The sequence below is a fragment of the Sinocyclocheilus rhinocerous genome, unplaced genomic scaffold (assembly GCF_001515625.1).
Source record: "Sinocyclocheilus rhinocerous isolate Xijiao unplaced genomic scaffold, SAMN03320098_v1.1 scaffold6, whole genome shotgun sequence".
Classification (NCBI taxonomy): Eukaryota; Metazoa; Chordata; class Actinopteri; order Cypriniformes; family Cyprinidae; genus Sinocyclocheilus; species Sinocyclocheilus rhinocerous.
Window position 1 is genome coordinate 103,533 of NW_015661999.1, and position 22,853 is coordinate 126,385.

The 22,853-nt window shown below is 38.2% G+C and overlaps 1 protein-coding gene across 1 annotated transcript in view; it reads left to right on the forward strand.

Annotated features, from left to right (window-relative positions):
* The first annotated feature begins 1,017 nt into the window (after window positions 1-1,017).
* LOC107727176 (neurofascin-like) overlaps window positions 1,018-22,853 on the forward strand; it is a 60,948-nt gene continuing 39,112 nt past the window's right edge. Inside the window, exons 1-3 of the mRNA XM_016536961.1 lie at window positions 1,018-1,305; window positions 15,980-16,038; window positions 22,623-22,796. Of these exons, the coding sequence (XP_016392447.1) occupies window positions 22,703-22,796 (94 nt within the window). The 5' untranslated portion in view covers window positions 1,018-1,305; window positions 15,980-16,038; window positions 22,623-22,702. The remainder of the gene's footprint in view (window positions 1,306-15,979; window positions 16,039-22,622; window positions 22,797-22,853) is intronic.

Sequence of the window (22,853 nt, forward strand, 5' to 3'; positions counted from 1 at the left end):
AATACGCTACAACAACAAACACTGTTAAATCTTGACATTCCTTGATTTGTGTAGCAAACTGGGGAATAGAGAAGTTGTTGCAGTGTTTAATCTCACTTTGCATTGAAATGAGTGTTTAAGCTGTTATCTTTGCATTCATGCTTGCTGTTAAACTCCTGCTGAAATGCAGTCACAGAGGAGACCCCTTATCATAATTTAATGTGCTTTCCTTAGGAAACTAAATACATTCAAATTGCAAATCCACCTTGGAGACACAGGATCAAGAGTCCTGCTTAGAGTTAAGTTGTCAATCACCTGCAGTCCTTGGCTTTTAGATGGTTTATGGTAAGCTATAGTAATTTGGCATGTTGCTGTGAATGTGTTTGACCTTGCTAGTATGTCCCATTCTGCTATATATCAACATGCGCTGAGGAATTATTATCTTAAATGAAGGTAGAATTAATTACTGTTCCTTTAATTAACCTTTTTTTTTTTTGACTAGAAGCAAGAGGTTAAATATCTTTATCATTTAACTCAAATTCTCTGGCACTGGCATCTATCAATCTCTGTCTATATTAGGCTCCTCTAATCATATACAGTGAGCATTTGCATGTTGTTGACATTGTATTGATTTGTCAGTAGGTGATATGAGGGCGGGCAGGGAGTGAAAAGGGGTCCAGACATACATGAGGTTGAGATGCGGGTCATAATAGAGAGGTCAGGCTCAGAGGGAAAGCCTGAAGGAGGGGAGAGTCTTCTAGCCCAGCCTGAAAAACGCTAAATTCCCACCAACTGAGAGCAGGCGATATCCCGCTCGGAGAGGGGGAGGACAGCACACCCGGCCGCCTTGGCTTACATATATGTCATGTGTTTGTTTTTTTCCTTGATGCTTGTATGCGTTTTTTATTGTGTGGAGCACGTGTGTGTGGATCTTTTTCAAAGGGGGGAGGGGGGTCTGCCCACACTGTGATTAATTATTCATAAGGTGGGCGGGGAGAAGTCAAAGAAGGAGGTGGCAGACGGGGCAATCTGTGTTTGCTGTGCGTGAGGGAGGCAGAAAGAGAGAGGGAACATCAGAGACAGTTAGTAAAGGCTTGAGGTAAGGATGCACAGAGGCATAACAGCCCCCAGAAGTCACGTCATTAAGGAACTACACACATGCTCTGCTTCTTGATGACACAGACTGTAAGCCACAGTGACCTACTCCTCTAGTCAAAGGATTTTAAACCAAGCAAACAGCCGGCACAAATGAAAGAGGAATCTACTCTAATAGAGATGACAGGCCAGCTCACTCTTACCAGATACGGAGACCTTCTTGCCTGAGAGGTAAATTCCATTTGTTTTCTTATGTATTTCATTGGTGTGTCTCTGCCTGGATTTAAAAGCAGACTACAGCGGGCTGATAATTGCCTTTTTTGTTTCTGGAAGGAGAGAGAGGGCTGCCAGCATGTGTCTTTTCTCTTTCATTCATTTTTATGTGCGTTTCATCTCACATGCTGACTGCATTACACTGGGCTTTGTTGGTCTGACACATTTAGACTTGTGGCTTATTCTGTTAAGTTAGTTATATTAAGCTTTTAATAAACATTAAAATGTAAATATTTAAATAAACAGAAAAGTATGAAATGTATAACCTTTTTATTTTTAAATTAAATCTTTCAGAAATTAAATTAAATATTTGACATTAAATATTGACATTAAAGAAATATTTGAAGGATGACATTAAAGAAATATTTGCAAGATTGGCAAATTGCATTTATTGCTATTGTGTCTCTAATTGTGTGCCTTTGAGCTGTGATTTTGGTTGGTCACGGTAGCTGCACACTATTCTAATAGAGGGCCTTTGAGACTTTGTTTTTTAATGAGTGTCCACTTGTAGTCAGAATGATGAATAATATATTATTGGCCAAATAATATATGAAAAGAGCGTATTGCATGTGATTTCATGAGTTAATATTTTTTTCAAATCATTCAGACACTTATTGATGGCTGGCTGCAGATGAGAACATATTGATCTTTGAATTCGATGCTGGGCTACATGTTGCGCGATCGAGGTCTTGTAAACTTAACTAGCTCTGGCCATGACCTTTGTGAACTCTGTCTGCATGTCTCGCTGCCACCACATCACTGAACGTCATCTCAGCTCCTGTCAGACTGAGGAGTAGTCTTTGTTTTACCCAGAAATTAAACTAGAGCTGTCAGGCAGTTGCATGAAGTGTTTAGCTAAGGATGTATGGAGCATGTGACTCAAATTCAAAAGAAAACACTCATTTACTGAAGCACATACACGAACACAAGCCAACGACACTTGACAACCTTAAACACACCTCGTTTTCACTCTCTGAGCTGTCATTAGTGTCCGATCTGTGTGGATTTATACTCTGCAGTGTGGTGTTTCTGTCTTTGTCTCAGTGTAGTTAAGGGCCAACTGAGAGATTGTTACTATTCAACAAGACCTGATTAGAATACTCGCTTATTTGCTATTTATTTCAGCAGGCAATTAAACAGCAATTAGCCTTCACTAATGAAAGTGTTTAGAGCGTTTCTCCTTTTTTTTGGTTCTTTTATGTGCTCTCATTCTCAACATCTCTTCTCAGTATTTTCCCCTTTCTCTTCATCTGCCTTGTTTCTGTTTACACAATTATTTGTCATTTTTGCACTTTAACAAATTTTAAAGTATAATGAACGATTATATAATGAACGTTTATGTTATTGTAATTTTAAAACCGTAAATATCAAGGTGAAATATATTTCCATACAAATCCTTCATAAAACATAAAATTGAAGGGTGAATTCAATTCAGTGCAACAATTATCATAAAAATAACCATTTACATAAATAAATAAATAAATAAAACAGCGATAGCAATTAACACATAAATTAATTCTACGCTGTTTGTATAGACAAGTAATCCCGCCTCCAAACTCTTGGGATTGAGATATTTACAACATAGCAGTCATATGCAGTCTAAAAAATGCTGTTTGCTGTCCAGACTTTGATGTTTTCCAGGATTCACATGTGGCTGATGGTGACATGTCAGGATTTGTTCTGCCATGTGTATCTCTGCAACACACATGGGAATAAATAGGCCAGTGTCATTTTACAAAAGAGCTTCTGTCACGCCTTAATGTAAATAGTGTTAGTGCCCTAGACCAGAACCAGATCTATGTAGAGTGAAGTTCTGGATGAATGCACCTGAAAAAAGGCAAAAACATCTTGGGCTTGTGACAATGACATTATGACGTTGCGTAATATCATCAGCACTGTTGAATCAGCCATACAACCGGACATGCAATACAAGGGGCTGATTGTGTAGATCTGTGCGTTTCTGTGTATGGTGGGCTGGAAAGCTCATCCTTTTGTGTGGGGTGAATTTTCCCTACAATGGCACATTTAGATTCATTCTTAACCCAACACACCTGAGAATCAGATTCAGATGTATAATATTTTTATATGAAATAAAGTATATTGATATATTTATTTGAATTTGAATTTGTATTGAATTTAATAAAAAAAATTGTGAACTTTTGACCATAAATCCAATATAAATTATTTTAAATCAGTTTAAATTATAAACAATAAAAATCAGTTTTCCAAGTAGTGCTTTGCTGTATAGTAGGTCAAATGTAGTCAACCATCCAAGAAAATTTGCATGCTGTATATATATATATATATATACAGTGGGTACGGAAAGTATTCAGACCCCCTTAAATTTTTCACTCTTTGTTATATTGCAGCCATTTGCTAAAATCATTTAAGTTAATTTTTTTTCCTCATTATTGTACACACAGCACCCCATATTGACAGAGTATGTATGTAGCCTATGTATGCTGTATGCTGCAGAAATAGTAAGCTTAGTGCTTAGTATGCATAGTCCTCGTCTGCTTCTCACTGAACTAATATCATGCCTGATGATCTAACAATAAAATGTGCACTCATATCATTGCACAAAAAGAATGAATTATTTACTTTGTAAAATCACTGTCTAGATTCAGTAATGTACTTTCATGTAATTTATGCTGCCTTTCATAGTGGATAAATGCCCTGTTATAGAATAAAAAGTGGTCTGGTACTGCTCATTTACGTCCTGAGATTGGGCCAGACATGGATGGATTGTTCCAGAACGTCTCCAATTAGTCCAGGTCAATGTCTTTTAAAAAGCCTTCTGCTTTCCATAATGAGAGATTTTACACTGGTGACACTGGCAATACTCTTCTGGAGTACTAATCGTTTCCCTTGTGTTCGTGTCAACACTAGCTAAGCGCTTCTGCCGCCCATGTGGTGCTGAGTGATTCTACATAGTCTATTGTGGCAAACTTGGCAAAATTACCATCATATGCAGAATAATTGCACTCACAGCTGTTAGTCAGCACTTCCAGACCTTTGCTTCTGTAGTGTAATGTAGCATAATAGTCTTACAGGTAGGCTACAGTAAGATCATACTGTAAGAACTGACATTTTGAAGAGAATATGGAGCCAGATGCTTGAATCCCAGATGGGGAACAGTTGTTGGACCCTTGAGCATTGCGCTTGAATTGCGTTATTTTTCCTGCTGAAAATGTGACTGAAAGAGTAACATACTGTAATGTGATGTAATTGAATATTATGCCGCACATTGCCCTGGTTTCACACAGAAACATATCGAGGAACACAGAAACCTGTAAATGTTCCTATATTGCCAAGATCACCAGAAGACAAAGACTAATCTGAAGAAACTCGGCTGTAGGATTAGAGGAAAAGTCTACAGTATTAGCACACCATTAAAACCTTAAGTATATTTATTTTTTCATTCATTTTTGATCCATTCGTAGCCACTATTGGAGCTTGAAGGTGTCAGAGCATGTTTTATGGATGTTGCATAACGAGCGACGACAGAAATGTGTTAGTAGCGTGCAGAAATAATCCACACATTGAAAGGGATAGGCTGTATTACATACCTAAAATCCACCAATAAATGTGAAGAATAAATTCAGAGGTATGATTTATATGTCTCTAAAAAGCATTGACCTGAATTATGACCTCGTGTTACCTCATGCGCACAATCACAGCGCCTGAGGGCAACGGTACGAGCTGAAGCAAACATGAAGTTCAACAGAGGCTGGTGTGGAATACACATGAGTCTGATTCATCAGACGTCAGTCCACTTGCGATTTGCTGGTGTCTTTAGATCTGACAGAAGGGTGAATCTTGAGGCTTTAGGTTTTAGCATTAACTACAGAATTAAGAAAGCACTGTAAATAGCATGCGCATATATTATCTTCAGTGCCTGAATGCACCAACTGCATTGACCCTGTGGCATTTGGAACCGGTTCAATCAGAATGGTTTAAGGACAGAGATGGTCTCCCACAAAGCTGATCCTCTCTCTGCTTCAGGGGCTTGAAAAACAGGTCGTGAACCCTTTGGATCCTCTGAGGCAAAGCACAAAGTAATTAGCAGTATTTTTGGGGGTTTTGGGGGTTTGAATATGATTAGTGTTTGTATGAAACCTGTTTCAAGTGCTTATTTTACTCCATTCGCAACCCAAATTATTTACAAATGTTAATTACGTTTGTAATTAATAGTTAACATTAATAGTTAAATATATTTTTAAAGTTATATTTGTTAAAATTAGTTAATTTGTTAATTAAAAAACAAAATGTAAATGACTATTAAAATTAGTGAAATAGAATTGTGTGGAAAATTATATATATATACAGTAATAATTTATTATACAAAACATACTTTTTATATATAAATTATTATTATTATATACTATTTGTTTTTATAATTATGCCTTTATTATTATTATTATTATAGTAAATTATTACATTTAATTACTTTAAAATTATTTGTGTATATTTTTAATTTACCTTTTATTGGTTTAACAAAGCAAGAACAGAAATGGGGTTTCATAACCCCTAATTTTGGATCACTGTTGTAGATCTTTTAGCTGCATTTTTATTAATCATTGAGGTTAAGACATCATGTCTGTTCTTTGTCTGTACGAGGAGGTACATATTCTCACTTGCCATCTCATTCGTTGATTGGCTTTCTCTATTACGAAAGCTTTAATGGCAGCGTGTGTCCAGAATAATCACAAAAGAATGAAAAGCCCACCCTCCTAAATTAGCTCCAGGGCCATTTCTTGTAGTTATTATTGTGCATTGGATAGATTTCTGAGGTTTAATTAATGGATTTGTCAGCAGCTCATCTCTCTGACCCCCCTTATTTGTCACACACTCATTCACACGTAGACTTAAACACACATGCAAATTCAATCAAACTCACAATAAGCGTACACACACATAGTAATGCACGTTTCTTATCATTCGGCAGCGAGCGGGTGTCTCTAGAGACTATATTCACACCCTTCACACTATTCACCAATCCCTCCTTATGATAAGTGCGAACGAAGGAGGAGCAAAACACACGAGGAGGAGCGGGGGACCTGTGTCCCAGGAGGTGGGATGGCACAGCTACGACCATTAAGAGATCCAGAATGTATTTAATCACCACAGTAACCCCAGGCAGATGGACCCATCCAGGAAATGAGTCGCAGCAGCTATTTTTGTAAACTGTCACTCCTGCTAAACATTGTGCATCTTCACTCCAAAAAATCTGTGTTTTTGTGTTGTTTCAGTAAAAATTCCTAAGCAAGTTAATATGATTAACTTGAGAAGCAAAAGGCATGATATTAAAATTTACTCTTGAATCTTGAATTAAGTTCCCCTACAGTCTTAAAAATAAAGGTTCCAAAACGTGATTTTCACAATGATGCAATAGAAGAACCATTTTGGTTTCCCCAAATAACCTTCCTTCCTTTTTTCTTAGTGTGAAGAACATTTTAATAATCTAATGAACCTTATCAAGAACCTTTTGTGGAGTGGAAAGATTTCAAGAATGTTAAAGGTTCTTAATTGAACCAGAGATGCCAATAAAGAAACTTTACTTTTAAGATTTTTTTAAATATTTCCTTCTCTGTTGATCTTGGTTTACAGATGTTTAGAACACAAAACTACTGAATAAAAAAAATTCTACATATAATAGAGGAAGTTAGATTTTTATGATACTTTATGATTTCTATTTTGAGTTTTATGATACATCAATAGTCAGTCCATCATCTGGGGGAAAAAACTGACATTTCTTTTCATCTATTATTTTTAGGGTACTTCTGCAGTCAATAGAGGTGGGTTCTTCATGAGCTTCACAGGAATCAGCATGCATTGATTAAATATTCATAACTGGCTGTATGTGACCTCTCAATCTATATGTATAAAACATACAGAATACAGTGTCTAAGGCTAGTTTGTGAGTGGCTCTTTGTTTTGAATTCTCTAAAGCTGTTCCTAAAATACTTAAAAAGGGAAATCATTCAGGAAAACATACTGTCTGGTATATTTTTAGCAGTGTTTTTTTTTTTTTTTTGAATTACCAGAATCCTGTTCTGTGCAGTAACATACAGCTGCTGCACCTCTAATGAACCCTTACTTAGTATCCCAGCAACAGTACACAGGTGCGGTTTACACCATTTTCATTGTTATTTTCCATTTTTATGCCTTTGAAAGCCTGTCGTTTGGGTCTGATTTAACATTGCGGTGCCTAACAGACCTGATAATGTAAATAAAAAGGCTTTACATTTTGTACCATCCCTTCTTGACTTTCAAAACAACACATTGCCACCACATAACGGACACGCACACGCTGGCTTGGAAATGGGCGTAGACCACACCTCCTCTGGGACGAGCGTTATACTCAAAAGACATTTACACACAAACACCCCTCACCCGATTCTGTTGCTATGGAGCCCTAGCGACCAGGTCGTCTACCACTGGCCACGACAGGAACTCGGGCGAGGAGAGTTTGGATAATAAGCTATTGGGTTGCTTTTGTGTTCAGATGTGGGCAGGAAGAAAATAAGAAAATTACAGTCTTAAAAATAAAGTTCCCCTACAGTCTTAAAAATAAAGGTTCCAAAACGTGATTTTCACAATGATGCAATAGAAGAACCATTTTGGTTTCCCCAAATAACCTTCCTTCCTTTTTTCTTAGTGTGAAGAACATTTTAATAATCTAATGAACCTTATCAAGAACCTTTTGTGGAGTGGAAAGATTTCAAGAATGTTAAAGGTTCTTAATTGAACCAGAGATGCCAATAAAGAAACTTTACTTTTAAGATTTTTTTAAATATTTCCTTCTCTGTTGATCTTGGTTTACAGATGTTTAGAACACAAAACTACTGAATAAAAAAAATTCTACATATAATAGAGGAAGTTAGATTTTTATGATACTTTATGATTTCTATTTTGAGTTTTATGATACATCAATAGTCAGTCCATCATCTGGGGGAAAAAACTGACATTTCTTTTCATCTATTATTTTTAGGGTACTTCTGCAGTCAATAGAGGTGGGTTCTTCATGAGCTTCACAGGAATCAGCATGCATTGATTAAATATTCATAACTGGCTGTATGTGACCTCTCAATCTATATGTATAAAACATACAGAATACAGTGTCTAAGGCTAGTTTGTGAGTGGCTCTTTGTTTTGAATTCTCTAAAGCTGTTCCTAAAATACTTAAAAAGGGAAATCATTCAGGAAAACATACTGTCTGGTATATTTTTAGCAGTGTTTTTTTTTTTTTTTTGAATTACCAGAATCCTGTTCTGTGCAGTAACATACAGCTGCTGCACCTCTAATGAACCCTTACTTAGTATCCCAGCAACAGTACACAGGTGCGGTTTACACCATTTTCATTGTTATTTTCCATTTTTATGCCTTTGAAAGCCTGTCGTTTGGGTCTGATTTAACATTGCGGTGCCTAACAGACCTGATAATGTAAATAAAAAGGCTTTACATTTTGTACCATCCCTTCTTGACTTTCAAAACAACACATTGCCACCCCATAACGGACACGCACACGCTGGCTTGGAAATGGGCGTAGACCACACCTCCTCTGGGACGAGCGTTATACTCAAAAGACATTTACACACAAACACCCCTCACCCGATTCTGTTGCTATGGAGCCCTAGCGACCAGGTCGTCTACCACTGGCCACGACAGGAACTCGGGCGAGGAGAGTTTGGATAATAAGCTATTGGGTTGCTTTTGTGTTCAGATGTGGGCAGGAAGAAAATAAGAAAATAAAAAGAAAGAAATAAAGTAACTTTAAAAACATATGATAGTATGTGTGAATTGTCTACTGGGTCATTAGCAGTGTTTTGCAGGAGAGCTGGGTTTGGGTGTGCGCGCGGTAGGATTCGTTCCTGTCATCTGCCCACCTATCGCTGTCTCTCCCGAGGCACAAACTCATCTCGCCTTATTGAGTTACAGGACATCCACATGGCAAAACAGATTTTTATAATCCACTAAAACAGAATGAATAAGATAAAATAAACAATCAATACAAGAACACATCAAAGATGGTTTTCCATTGGTCTATTTATTCGAATATGTGACCTTTCTGTGATTGGCTAAATACTGAATTAAACAGTGCAGGAGGAAATGAGAGGAAACTGAATGTGCTGGCGGAGATTAGGCAGAATCCAATTTCACTTTAGAATGGAAGAGACTAAAGCTGTGCTGAAAGGATGTAGGAGGGTGGTTGTCTTTAAGGGTATAGGAGAGGAAGGGGGTCTTAAATATTTCAGATGTGGCACAGCATGTTTTGGACATGAAGTAGACTGATAAAAACCACTGCTAAGTTAGTATGTGGTGAATAGTGAACAAGCTCCCTTTAGATATCTGATTCGGAGCATGTAACGGGTGTACAACATTATAACTACATTTTCAAAATTGACTATTCTTTGGGTCTTAAAGAAGCCTTGAATTATTTGGCTTGTTTCAGGTTCACCTGACCCTAATCAGACTAATTTTTTAGGGGATGTTCGCACAGGGGAAAAATAGAAACGTGTTCACATCACTGGGATGAGGATTAGAGTTGAGAAGGATTTGAATGATTTGTTGGGGGATACAGTAATATTGTGAAATAGCATTATAATTTAGTGGTTTTCTATTTAAAAATAAGTGTTTTCTGTTTTAATGTATTTAAATGTAATTTATTCCTGTGGTGGCAAAGCTGAAGTTTCAGTGTCACATGATCCTTCAGAAATCATTCTAATATGCTTATTTAGTCCTCAAGAAACATTTCTTATTATTGTCAATGTTGAAAAAGTTGTTCTGCTTAGTTTTATTTTTTTGGAAACCATGACACTTTTTTTCAGAAGTCTTTGATTAATAGAAAGTTCATAATATACAATAATGTCACTTTTGATCAAACTTCTGCATTCTTCTTAAATAAAATCTTAATTTCATGATCTAACTGACGGATTCAGGAAGGATTTTATCCTATGCTACTCTCAGGATGGTAAAACAATATTGTGTTTTTGTAATTTATCCCCTTTAAAGCTTTTTATTTATTAATTTATTTTAAATTAGACAACCTAAGCAATCAACCATCCTTAAGTAAAAGTCTTTGATTTTCCTGTAATTAAGTCTTCACCATCACATCATTTAAAACCAGTGCTGTCAAAAATGTGTTTATTTGTCGCTACAAGACCATCAGAGCATCATGACCCAGATCTTCTCCTTGCCGCAAGGATCCTCTTCATCCCACCTTCAGTAGAGTAGGTCAGCATCTGGCAGCTTCCGGTAAAACATCCAGAGAGCCTCTTCTGCTCAGGTGGAAAGTGGATACATATAACTAGATCTGCTTTGAAACCACACCAGAGAGCACTTCAGACTAACTTTTATGCATAAATGTCTCAACAGTGTCTTTTTGCAGGTGTAAATTATTTCTGGATATACATCAGGTAATATTTGACAGCAATGAGTGGGAAGAGGAGGAGGCAGAGGAGGAAGAGTTTCGGCTTTAATCAGGAAGAGGCGGGATTGATTTATCGTTCCCCTTAGGGCTGGAGATACACCTCTTTCACTCCATTGCTTTTCCACCATCTTCATCCCTCCCCCGTCTTCCTCTCGCTTTCCACCAAATTATTTTTCATTCTGCTCCTCCAAGGTCCCCCTTTTCTCCGTCCCCTCCCTTTCCTCTCCCTGCCGCCTCCTCGCCGCATCTATTCTCTCCATCCTCTCTCCTGGTATAACTAGGTCATTCTGCAACACTGAACCATCGCTCCTGCCAACCATGAGATCCACACAGCTCTGCACACTCGTCTGTCTTACCTTCACTGAAGTCTTCTTTACGTATCTAGTTTATTTGTCCATTTTTTGCACCTCTAGTGCAAGTTTTGGTTTCATTTAAAGCATTAGTGTGTCCACAACCAAGCTTTAGTAGGATGACATTGCATATTTTCTTCTATAAACCTCTGGACTGTTTTGCCCATCTGTGTGGACCATTATTACTGTGGCCTTCTGAACCGTAAAGGCTAATAAGATCCGGTAACGGACAGTGTCAGAGGCATAGGCGTAGCTTGACGTTTGAGCTTGGGGGGGCCAAACCGAACCGGTGGATTTGGTCAGACGTACTTTTAAACACATTTTAGTTTTGCTATAGTAAATCTACATATTCACATTCACACAGGGCAGTGGCAAGTGCGTGAGGTTGTCATGGTAACCACATACATTGCCCACGAATTACAGCTGCGCTTCTATTTTGCCACACGGGCCAGGCCCCCCTGGCCCCCCCACAAGCTACGCCCATGGTCAGAGGTCAGACAGGAAGAGTATTCTGTGAGGAGCAGATGTTACTGGACAATATGAGATATTTGGGGGACAAACAGACAATAGATGTAAAACTAAAAAAGCATGTAAACATTGCGCTTAAAGGGAGGCAGGAAAAACCTTTTGTAAGCTCCTGGGAAGAGGTCTAGTGAAGTGTGAGCAAGAGGCTGTGTGTACAATTGCGTGACTGACTGGTTGTCTGGTTGTCAATGAGAGCAGAAATTCAGACCACCTTCCTCCTGGCTTTTGTGGGTTGTTTTTGGTTTGGCGTGTCCTCATGTCTGTCTTTTCCGTCAGAACTGTCCACATTTGTCACACAAAACTGCACAACTATTATATTCATCATTTCAGATCTGACTATCCTTAAATGCCAGTTTAGAACATTTAGAAGATTTTTCTTGCACTACACAGTGTGACTGCTTTATCATATAGTCTTTTTTTGTGGTTGCTTAGTGGTTGCTAGGGTGTTGTGAGTGTTTTTGATTGCTATGCAGTTGCTAGGGTGTTATGGGGGCTGCTTGGTAGTTGTTAGGGTGTTCTCTGTAGCCTCTAGCCTCTGTACTCTGAAAGTTGTAGAAACCAGATCATTAATTGTGGTTTGAAACTTCTCAGTAGCTTGAGTTGACAGTAGTAGTAGCTTGAGTTAGGATGCAGATATACATTTATGTTTCTAGGTATTAGTATGAAAAAAGTATTGTCTAAATACATTTAGTATAAATGCACAAACGCTATAGCTTAATCACAAAAAATACTGTAATTATATTCCATTACTCCTTTAAAACATTTAATACATGTCTACATTAATAATATGATAACATTTGATATGAATATTCCACATTTCTACCACAATACCACGGTGTAGTTAGTGTTACTACAGTAAATCCATGGTAAATTATGGTGATTTGTAGATTGAACTGTATTGTTGTGCACAGTGTTTCTACTGTTTGTCAGCACTGTTTCATCAAAGCCACTGGAAGGCAAGCCTGCAACCTTTAGCCAAAAAAGCGTAACGGCTAATGCTAATGCTTCCGCTTTGGCGGTACGCAGGGAATGAGACCAGAGGCCGTTTTGTTTGAATGGATGTCAGTGGAGGAGAGGCTTCACTACGCTGAATAAACAGCTTTTTTGAGGAAACAGCTTATCATTTAATGAATTGACAGCCTATCGGCTAATCTTCAACATTTTTACACTAAACAGTAGTTTTGGATTTAACTATTTTTAGAGTTTACACCGGGAAAAAAAAGTCGATTTGTAAGAGAAGTCACTGACTTTTTGCGACAGGTGGGGTACAGCTTACAGCGCTTCTCATTCCCTCCTATGGTATCCGTAAACGGCGACTGAGTGTCACACAACTCTGACTGAAATTCAATGACGTCAAGGCTATAATGTGATTGGTTATCAAGGCATATGTGATCCAAGCTGACCGTCACTCTTTCTCCAGTAGTAAAGGTTACGAGATACCAACTTGTAAAAAGCGTTCACGTCCTCAGAACTCATAATTACAACTTATGAACTGGGAGTTTTCTGAGAACTACAACTTGTACCACCTGACCACCTCAGATTCATTAGGCGCTATGTTTAGGCATTGATAGTGCGATAGTTCCAAGTCCAAGGCCAAGGGAGTGAGCAGCTTGAACGTCACATGCTGTCATCTCGAAATCACAGTAATTATCACATGGCGTGAATGTGGCATAAGTAATACAGACCCTCTCATCTCCAAATAGTAGCCAGTCTCTGGTTTCATCTAGCTTTAAACTAGTTTAAATCACCGAGTCATTTGTGTTCTTCGCCGAATTCAAGCCCTTCACACTGGATCTCACAGTGCTGTTAAGTGGTCGCGTGGCTGAGTGAACGCATCTGCTCTAGTGTGCTCGCGCTGTGCTGCCATTTGAACTTTGAGCTGAGCAGATAAATGGTCCGTGTGGCGCGGTTCAAATGAGTAGCGCGGTTTCCTTCCGCTTTTGGTACATAAACATTATATCAAACATTTATAATATAATTATCAATTTATCGCCCAGCCCTAGTTGCTAGGTGTTCCCCGTGTTTTTCTATACGGTTAGTAGAGTGTTATTAGGAGGTTGCTAGGGTGTGCTTAGTATTTATGAGTGTGTTGCTATGCATGGATTGCTAGAGTAGGTGGTTGATATAATGTTCTAGGTGGTTTATAGGGTACAGTTACTACAGTGTTTTGCGTGGTTGCTAAATGGTTGCTTGCTGGCTGAATATTTTGACCACTAGGAATGGCTTGAGTCCTTCCCTCAGTATAAGGCTACATTTACACTTTCAGGTTTTGGGATCGACAACCGCATTTTCTTACAGTTGTGAGTCTTGAAATGTCCCTTTCACTGTCTGTATGAACGTGCAAAGCTCGTATTCCTTACCAGTAACTAGGGCTGGACGATACGGCCAAAATTGATATCACGATATATTTCTTAATTTCGGTCGATACAATATAATTCCGATATCGATATGAACACTATTTATCTGAAATAGAAATCTTTTGTAACATTATAAATGCCTTTATCATCACTTTTGATCAATTTTAAGCATCCTTGCTAAATAAAAGTATTAATTTCTATCATTTCTTTCCCAAAAAAATAATAAAAATTATACTGAATGGAATAGTGTATAATGTTACAAAAGCTTATTATTTCAGATAAATGCTGATCTTTGAATCTTTCTATTCATCAAAGAATCCTGAAAAAAAATGTACTCAACTTTTTAAATATTGATAATCAGCAAATCAGCATATTAGAATGATTAGAAGGATCATGTGACACTGAAGACTGGAATCGACGTGTTTTGATTTTGAAACGTGCAGTGCTCATGTTTATTCAACGAAGTCAAACGCCACAAATAAGTATGGGAAACACTGGTAATGTATATCGAAATATCGGAAATGTGTTTAAAAATCATATCACCGTTATTGAAAAAAATTATATCGCGATACATATTGATATTGAATTATTGTCCAGCCCTACCAGTAACCATAACGTCAGTGATCAAAGTAATATCCAAGACGTCCATAAAACTGAAAAGTCTTACAATTTTTTGACACAACAAGAGTCCAATTGAGCCACGAGTTCATCCGTCAACTCTTCATTAGCCGACAGTATATTTGGGTGTACAGCAGAGCATTTGAGTCACACGTAGAACACAAAACTGACAAGAGCGGCTCCGGTTAGATCCAGTGACTGGATCTAAACCTTCACATGATACACAGCTATATATCGGTTAGTGAAACAACACGTGAAAACCTGCAACAAGCGCTAGACACATGCAGAGCAGCTCTCTTGCATTTTATGATGTGACAGACAGCTAGTTGTCGAGTGCAGTTCCGTTCACACAGCGCAGGTTTTCCAAGAATGCGGTTGTGAGTCCTGAAAATGTACAGGTGTGAGATTGTTTATAGAAAGCGGTTGTCATTCCTGTAAATGACCGTACTGTGTGTGAATGTAACCGTATTAAGGACTCAAATACAGGACTGATAACCATATTCTGATGCTGTGTGAATGTGGCATAAATCTGTGGGATTATTCCACCCATTTTATTTGTCTACCAGGCAAAAAAAAAAAAAAAAAAAGCACACCTCTCCTCAGCAAGCCATATGACATTTCATTCATGTTCATAGCACAAATGGTGTTAGTGTTTGGAGTTAAGTCAAATGTTATAAAGCAAAGTGTTCTGGACATTTTAGAATTGTGCAACTGGGAAATGTAATGGTCACAGACAAGCTGTCCCCAATGTCCTGAGCACGCTCACATCCTCACAGTGTATTGGTTGAGGGTATTTTCTGTATGTTCTCCTACTCAGCATCTTTAACGTCCATAGAGATCAGTCTGTGCTGTGTGCCACAGGAGAACGAGACGTCAGCAGGATTCACTGTACCCATCTATCAGCACTTCATCCATCGCTCTATATTTGTCACGTCTCTCTCGCTCCCTTATTTCCTTCACTTCTTCCCTCAATATTATGTCAAGTTAGGAAAGGCCTTGTTGTCCTCTGTTTGACAGAGGTCGAGCTCCCATCTCGGAGGTTAAGATTATACAACTCCTGTCCAGTACTCAATAATCTCATCTGTCTTCAGGGTCACAGATATTGATGGTACATTTAAGTGAAGTGGAATGTCTCATGTTATAGTAAAGCCTCTCATGTCTGCAGGTAGAGGACAGAAAATTAAAAGAGAGTCAACCAGTTTTGCTTCTGTGTGACCTTCTCTATTAAAAACCTGCGGTATTTAGGTACGAACTAAAATTAGCACAATAATAATAAATGAATACAGGTGAACCGAACACATGCATATTTTGAAATGATCATAAACCCTTTTTTTTTTTTGTCTTTACAGGTCTGAGAAGTCTCTGCCATCATCAGTCTTGAAATTGGCCAAATTTCCAACCATTTTGTGTAAGTTTATACTTATTATCTTGATTGCCCTGTAGCTGTCATATTTTTTTATTATTATTCTAATTTATTTATGGTCAATTTTACTGTTTAGTGGTCATTAGTCATTTATTTAGTAAAAATATGTATTGTAGAATGATCAATCAGGTATTCCAGAGAGTCATATTATATTTCATTACAAATTTAATTTAATTAAATTTTATTCAGTTTAGTCTGTTACACCATTTAACATTCATTGGTCACTATATAGAAATATTCATTTAACCAATGAATGCTGTGATTGACCAGTTAGAATAAATTCTAGAGAGCCGTATTATAATATATTACTGTATTATTTATCTACTATGTGTATTCATTTATTCATTAAATGTTGGATAAATTACTATATATTTTTGGTATCAGATAGCCATCTTATGTCACTGTGAACGATATTGATGTTATCATATATAAATACTTATTTTAGTGTTCACACTGTCTGTGGGACATTATGGAAAATCTCCCTCATGCCCTCAGGTAAAACGAGTGTAACATTTTTTACGTCTATTGAAAATGGAGTGTTAAAACATGCATATGGTGTGTGTGTAAGTGACAGCTGTAGGGGGCATCTAGTCCAGCATCCTCAAAATCTGTCTCAGTGAAGAACAGTGCAGAAGGGGGCCCGAGGAGGAGTGAGTGGGGCGTCTGGGGCAGAGAGGCACAGCTCCACTCAGGGTAATTGGCTGTGATGGGCATGTGAGTATTTATAGAGTGGGAGTATGGGTAATATGTGTGCGTGTGTTTGGATGAGAAGACTGCCTGAGGCTGTACTACCATCAGCACACTAGGGACATGGAGAGACAGAGAGATGAAACCCCAGACTGCTAGACCTTCAACATACAGTGGCACCAAGGACATTTGACCTAACAATGGCACAGTTTACATGCAGCAACTACCACATATCAATGTAAAAATCAAATCTGGCTGAAAGTGTAAATGCAGCCAGAGTCCATTCTCTTTTTCAGAATACTAGATGTCTTTGTAAATTTGACTGCAGCCCTGAAGTGCATCAAAACTATTTCAAAATGTGTCACTGAATAAGGTCTTCCAGTGGGTGCTGTTGTCATCATGCATTAATAAGCTGTGATAACCGTGACCATTGCCGAGTGAAGAGTCCATCACTATGCCCACTCACCTGCTCTGATGGAGCTCAAGTGGGTTTCAGGACTATTATGTTGTAAATGACTGTTGTAGTTGCACACTGAAGCCCACCTCTGTCCCCTCAGACCAGATCTAACAAGCCATTTGGGTAAAAATATGCCATCTGAAGGTTTCTGTTTTTCTGCATTAAAAATGATCTTGTTTTTTCTGGTTGTTGAAGAAAGGTCTAACTTGAAAGGATACTAACTTGAAACATGGATGCATCTCGACATCCATGCTAATAAGAGCACACAGGCTGTTTAATTATATAGCATTAATGAATCCCAGAATGCAGTTGATGAGATGGTGTTAACATAATTAAATGTGAGGTCTAATTTGAAAATAAATAATTTAACTAAGGGCTGGAGTTAACTAGGGTCTAGCTGTGATTTGAAGATGCTTTTTCTGAAGTGCGTACCAGGGTCAAAAATTAACTTCCCCACACAATGGCAGGGAAATGTGGGTCCATAATATTTCTTGGTGGCCATTTTACTGGATTCTTTTTGCCTTTTTCTTCCATGTCTATAATAAACGCCACAGACTTTTATATCACTTGCACCTACAAGACCAGTAGTGATTTTGTCCCATGTATGTTTCTTTGGCCTAATGTGTCACCATATGGAAAGCCTGTATTATAGCCTTAGTATTATTTATGTACTATTATAGTATTTATTACAATTTTTAATTGTTTTATTTTTATATTTTCAGTTTTAATTTTAGTTTAAGTAATTTTGTTGCATGCTTTTGTCATTTTTATTATTTTTTAATAATTCTATATGGCTTTAATCTTTAGCTTTTCATTTAATATTTATATTTTTCAGTTTTATTTCAATTAACGTAAATTATTTCTAATAGTTTTTGTTCTAATTAACTATAACAACACTGATTTCTAAGAAAACGTGTAAATCATGGAATAAAGTCACATTATAAAATATAAAGCTGCAACTGCAAGAAATAAATATTAATATATAATGTCACAATTACTTTTTTTTTTTAAATTAAGGCAAAAATAGACTTCTATTGTCAACACATGGAAAATTGTTAAAGATTTTCTATACTAGACCCTATGTATTTGTTTTAGTCAGACAACCAGTCAATGGTTCTGGTCAATTATTAAGCTAGTTTTACTCTTATTTTGTGCTTGTTGTTAAATATGTTTTGAATTCTAGACCCTATGAATGAAATGATGGAAATCTACTTGGCGAGTGACTAACCCATTGCTTGTCTGGCCTTTGGCAACCTTGTACCACCGCTCCCTCCCCCCCACTCGTCTAGGATGTGTTCCATGATTCCTGTCTTCACATTGCTGGGGACACCAGAATGGGAGATGCTTCTCTGTAATCTCAATATACTACAGCTCACAGAGCACAAAGCACTTCATCAAATGTGTCTAAACCTCAGTTCTCTCCTTTGGAATGAACCGAAAAGCCTCAGTATGATGGGGGGTGAAACTGGCAATGCTGTTGGTTTCCTCTGGTCTTTTTACAGTATTTGGGTTAGATCATTGCTGTACTGACGTTCAACAGACAGTAGAGTTTCTCAGACAGCTGAGCCTGCCAAAGAACTCTTGCCAGAAGAGTTTCAGCCTGGAGGCATGCATGCTATATAAATGTGTGGATGTGCTTGTATGCATATGTATCAGACCTGTTTTTTTACCTTGACACAAAAGTGGTAAACGATTTAGCAGGTTCCTGTAATTGTGCTTATTGGATTCCTGGCAGCCTAAAGAAATTCTGGCTCTTTGAAAAAGTTTGAACAAAAAATAAAAGGATGCTCTCTGGCAGATTGTTTCTGGCTTAAGCCCATGTTCTCTCCAGGCCTCAGACTGTCTCTTTTTCTAACCACCTGGACTCCGTTATGACCTGATGTTCAGGTTGAAGGGCATTTTCGAGACGTTTTTGAGTTTGCGGCATCTCTCTTGTTTTTTATATTCTCTCCTTCTTTGTCTCTTTATATTCACATACCGTAAGTGTTGAATAACCATTTAAAAGTAGCGATGCTACTAACTTAACTGCATTTTTAAATAGCGCTCAAGTAGTTCAGCGGTTACATGCTAAATGGCTTTTTTTTTATATAGCAAGCATAGTTTTTTGATTGTAACAACTTCATTAATGTATTTAGTGCTATGTTTTTTCACCTCAGTTATATCTATTATTGGGTTTTAGCTTTATTGGTGGTGTTAAGTGTAAATGTATCTGGATCAAGTTGGTCACGCAAATTCGGCATATGTGAAAAAGTGAAAGTGACGTGACATGTGGCCAAGTATGGTGACCCATACTCGGAATTAGTGCTCTGCATTTATCCCATCCAAAGTGCACACACACAGCAGTGAACACACACACCGTGAACACACACCCGGAGCAGTGGGCAGCCATTTTTTTTTTATATTAACCAAATGCTTCATGCATAGCTACACTATTGACAATGGATCTTTTTTGAATGGATCTTTTTCTCATCTGGACCCATTCAGTTGTGAATTAGATGAATCGCGTGAATTATAACCTATACCAAAACTGTTATAAGTTTAACATTTTTATTGGAAAACAGTTGTCAAATATGAAATGTTTTCCTACATCTTACCTTGTACTCGTTTACAGTTAAAACTGAAGCTCTGCGCTGTAATTCATGTTTGGCTTCTGTGAACAGTAAAGCCCATCTTCTTTGATTTTATTGGCTGTCCCTGTCATTTGACATTGACAAGTAAAGCCACACCTATTTGTCCAGCATGTTTCATGTTACAGTCAGTTTTAGCCCTTCTTGACTGAATGACACGAGGAGCTGGCATGCGTCGTCTTCCCTTGGGGACGATGAGGTACTTTTGAACCCATGCAGCAGATATTGATAATGATTACATCAGTGTGATGAAAGAATTTTGCACTTGATCCAACTCTCATTTTTCCATCTGTTTAGTACATTTCAAACTTTCAACTGACAGAGAACACAGAGTTTGTAATATCTGATTAATTGAACAACAAACCACAAGAGCAGAATGCTGGAAAAATCATCATTCCACATTGTGTTCAGTAGAGCGGATAGAGAAAGGCTCCAACCACTGATTTTGAAATTGCAATTTTTCCATGTAATAAAGGGTCCTGATACCCAGACCACCTGAGGCATGTGAATTACAGGGCCACGGCTGCTCATCTACATAATCGCTCCAAGATCAACTATTCCGACTAGATGCTATCTGCAGGGAAGAGTTTGTCACTGACCTCCAGAGTGTATGTGCCGTTATTCAAGGCGTCGAGAGAGAGCGCATAGGAAAGTGTGGAGAGACTGTCAGTTTTATGAAGGCAGGATTTGACAGATGTACCAGTGCAGAGACACGGAGCTGCCAGAGCATACAGCTAAAGCCAGAGGAGTTAACGTCTGCTATCAGACCTTAGTGGTTTGTATAACAGCCCTGTCCTCCATCCTTGAGTTCAGTCCCCCTGTCAAAGAAACAGATTGACCGGCAAGAGTCCTTTTCTTCTTGGTTTGGAGGTTTGTATGGTGTTGTGTAGGCATGGTGATGTGCTGATACCACGTTCATCTGTAAAAGGGCCATAGGCTCTAGGGAACACTAGTGTCAACTGCAAATGTAGGCTAGCTTAAAACCTCCACGCATGCACAGCCCACACCTGCAGTACTCGTGAACACAGCAGGCACATAGTACACATGTCCAAATGTGAATAGATAGGACTCTATAAGGAGTCCATTTTGGAAGGCCAGTGGCACCACCGAAATGTCACAGTAATGTCGAGTACGTTCCTTAATAAGCATTTTTTCTCTTCACAGGTCATACAGCGCAACTAAAAGCGTGCAAGTAAATCAGTAGGGAGATGGGACGGGAGGGGTCAGCCAATTGGAGGAGAGAGATGTGGACGCAGGAGCGGTGGGCGGCACTAGCAGTGTTGTCAATAATCTTGCTGCTGTCAAAGGTGGTGGCTCCAATTGAAGTCTTCATATTTATATTTTCATTCGTGTTGATAGGAAAATGTATTTTTATAGTGTACACAAGGGAACAGAGAATCAAAATCCCATCCCCCATCATACACCAACACGCACACATATTCAGACCTTCATAGTGTGCCACTTCAACTCGCAACATAAATTATATACCCTGCACTAATTTGTGTTTTTGATGAGGGTTTCAAACCACTCTTTGAGGTAGTAATGGGGTTATTGTTCTGCCTTCATGCATTAAATAATAGGCGTGATATCAGTATCACATCTATTATTTAATGCATAATCAAACTTTGCCATTGAATATAAGTTTTTAAACAAGCTGTCATAAACAGACCAAAGCGATATTATGGGGCATATTTTCAGAAACAACTACAACAGCACTACCCTAAATTATAGTAGTGCCTCTCAGCTGGTTTTGTTTCAGGATCCAGATTTTAGATTGGACATCAGTGCTGTGCTAAAATAATTGGTTGCACAAAATATAATCTCAGTGGTTTCATGATCTCTTAATTCCACTTTAGACCGATTAGTCAGCTAAGCAAATTTGAAAATCCCTAGTTCTCCTACCGTCTTGCTATAAGCTGCGCTCTATGGTACCGTAGTAAATGAGGCAAATCCATTCTATCTGAACTGCATCTTAAACAAAGAAACCAATAAATCCACTCCGCCCTTCAGTTGTCTAACTGTATTTGTTTTACTCCTCCATTTTTTTTTCAGTTTCCTTCTAATAATAGCCATCCAGGTTTGGCTTAAAATCTTATGAAAAATTATTTGAAAGCTCATACAGAGCGAGACAGCCCAGCGGCGCTCAGTGCTCACCAGCTTCAACAATAGAGAGAGATTCAGCATGACCAGGGGCTGTCAGCACCTCCCCAGCTCCCCTTCTCCGCCTGTATTCCCAAGGCGCCATCATTCTCTTTTCCTTTCTCTTTTTTCATTTTCCCTTGTTCTCGCATTCCGTCTTTTGCATCATCTCTCCCCCATCTTTCTCCAGCTTTCACTACAGACCTGTCTGTGTGAATCTCTATTGATCTGTGTAGACAGAGAAGATTGGAGCACTGATCCTGTCCCTGAGCACTTCATAATACCCTTCTGACCTCTTGACCTCTCTGAATGTATTCAGCAGCAGGGGCTACTGGAAAATGACAAGCATCTGATCACACTATTAATGACTGTGTCTTCTTTTGTACGCTTATACTCCATATTACAAAAGCATTTTAAAGACCAAGGACCCTTGTTTGGATAGAGAGACAGAGCAGTTACATTTATATACATAGTATAAAATACATACACTACTGTTCATATGTTTGGGGTCAGTAAGATTATTTAACGTTTTTGAAGGGAGTCTCTTATACTCTTATGCTCACAAAGGCTATATATATAATAATATGAACAAATGTGACCCTGGACCACAAAACCAGTCATAAGGGTCAATCCTTAATAAGCATTTTTTCTCTTCACAGGTCATACAGCGCAACTAAAAGCGTGCAAGTAAATCAGTAGGGAGCTGGGACGGGAGGGGTCAGCCAATTGGAGGAGAGAGATGTGGACGCAGGAGCGGTGGGCGGCACTAGCAGTGTTGTCAATAATCTTGCTGCTGTCAAAGGTGGTGGCTCCAATTGAAGTCCCACTGGACCGTAAGTCATCAATGAAATCATAAATTGTAATAGAATTAAAATATCAAAGTAAATGTA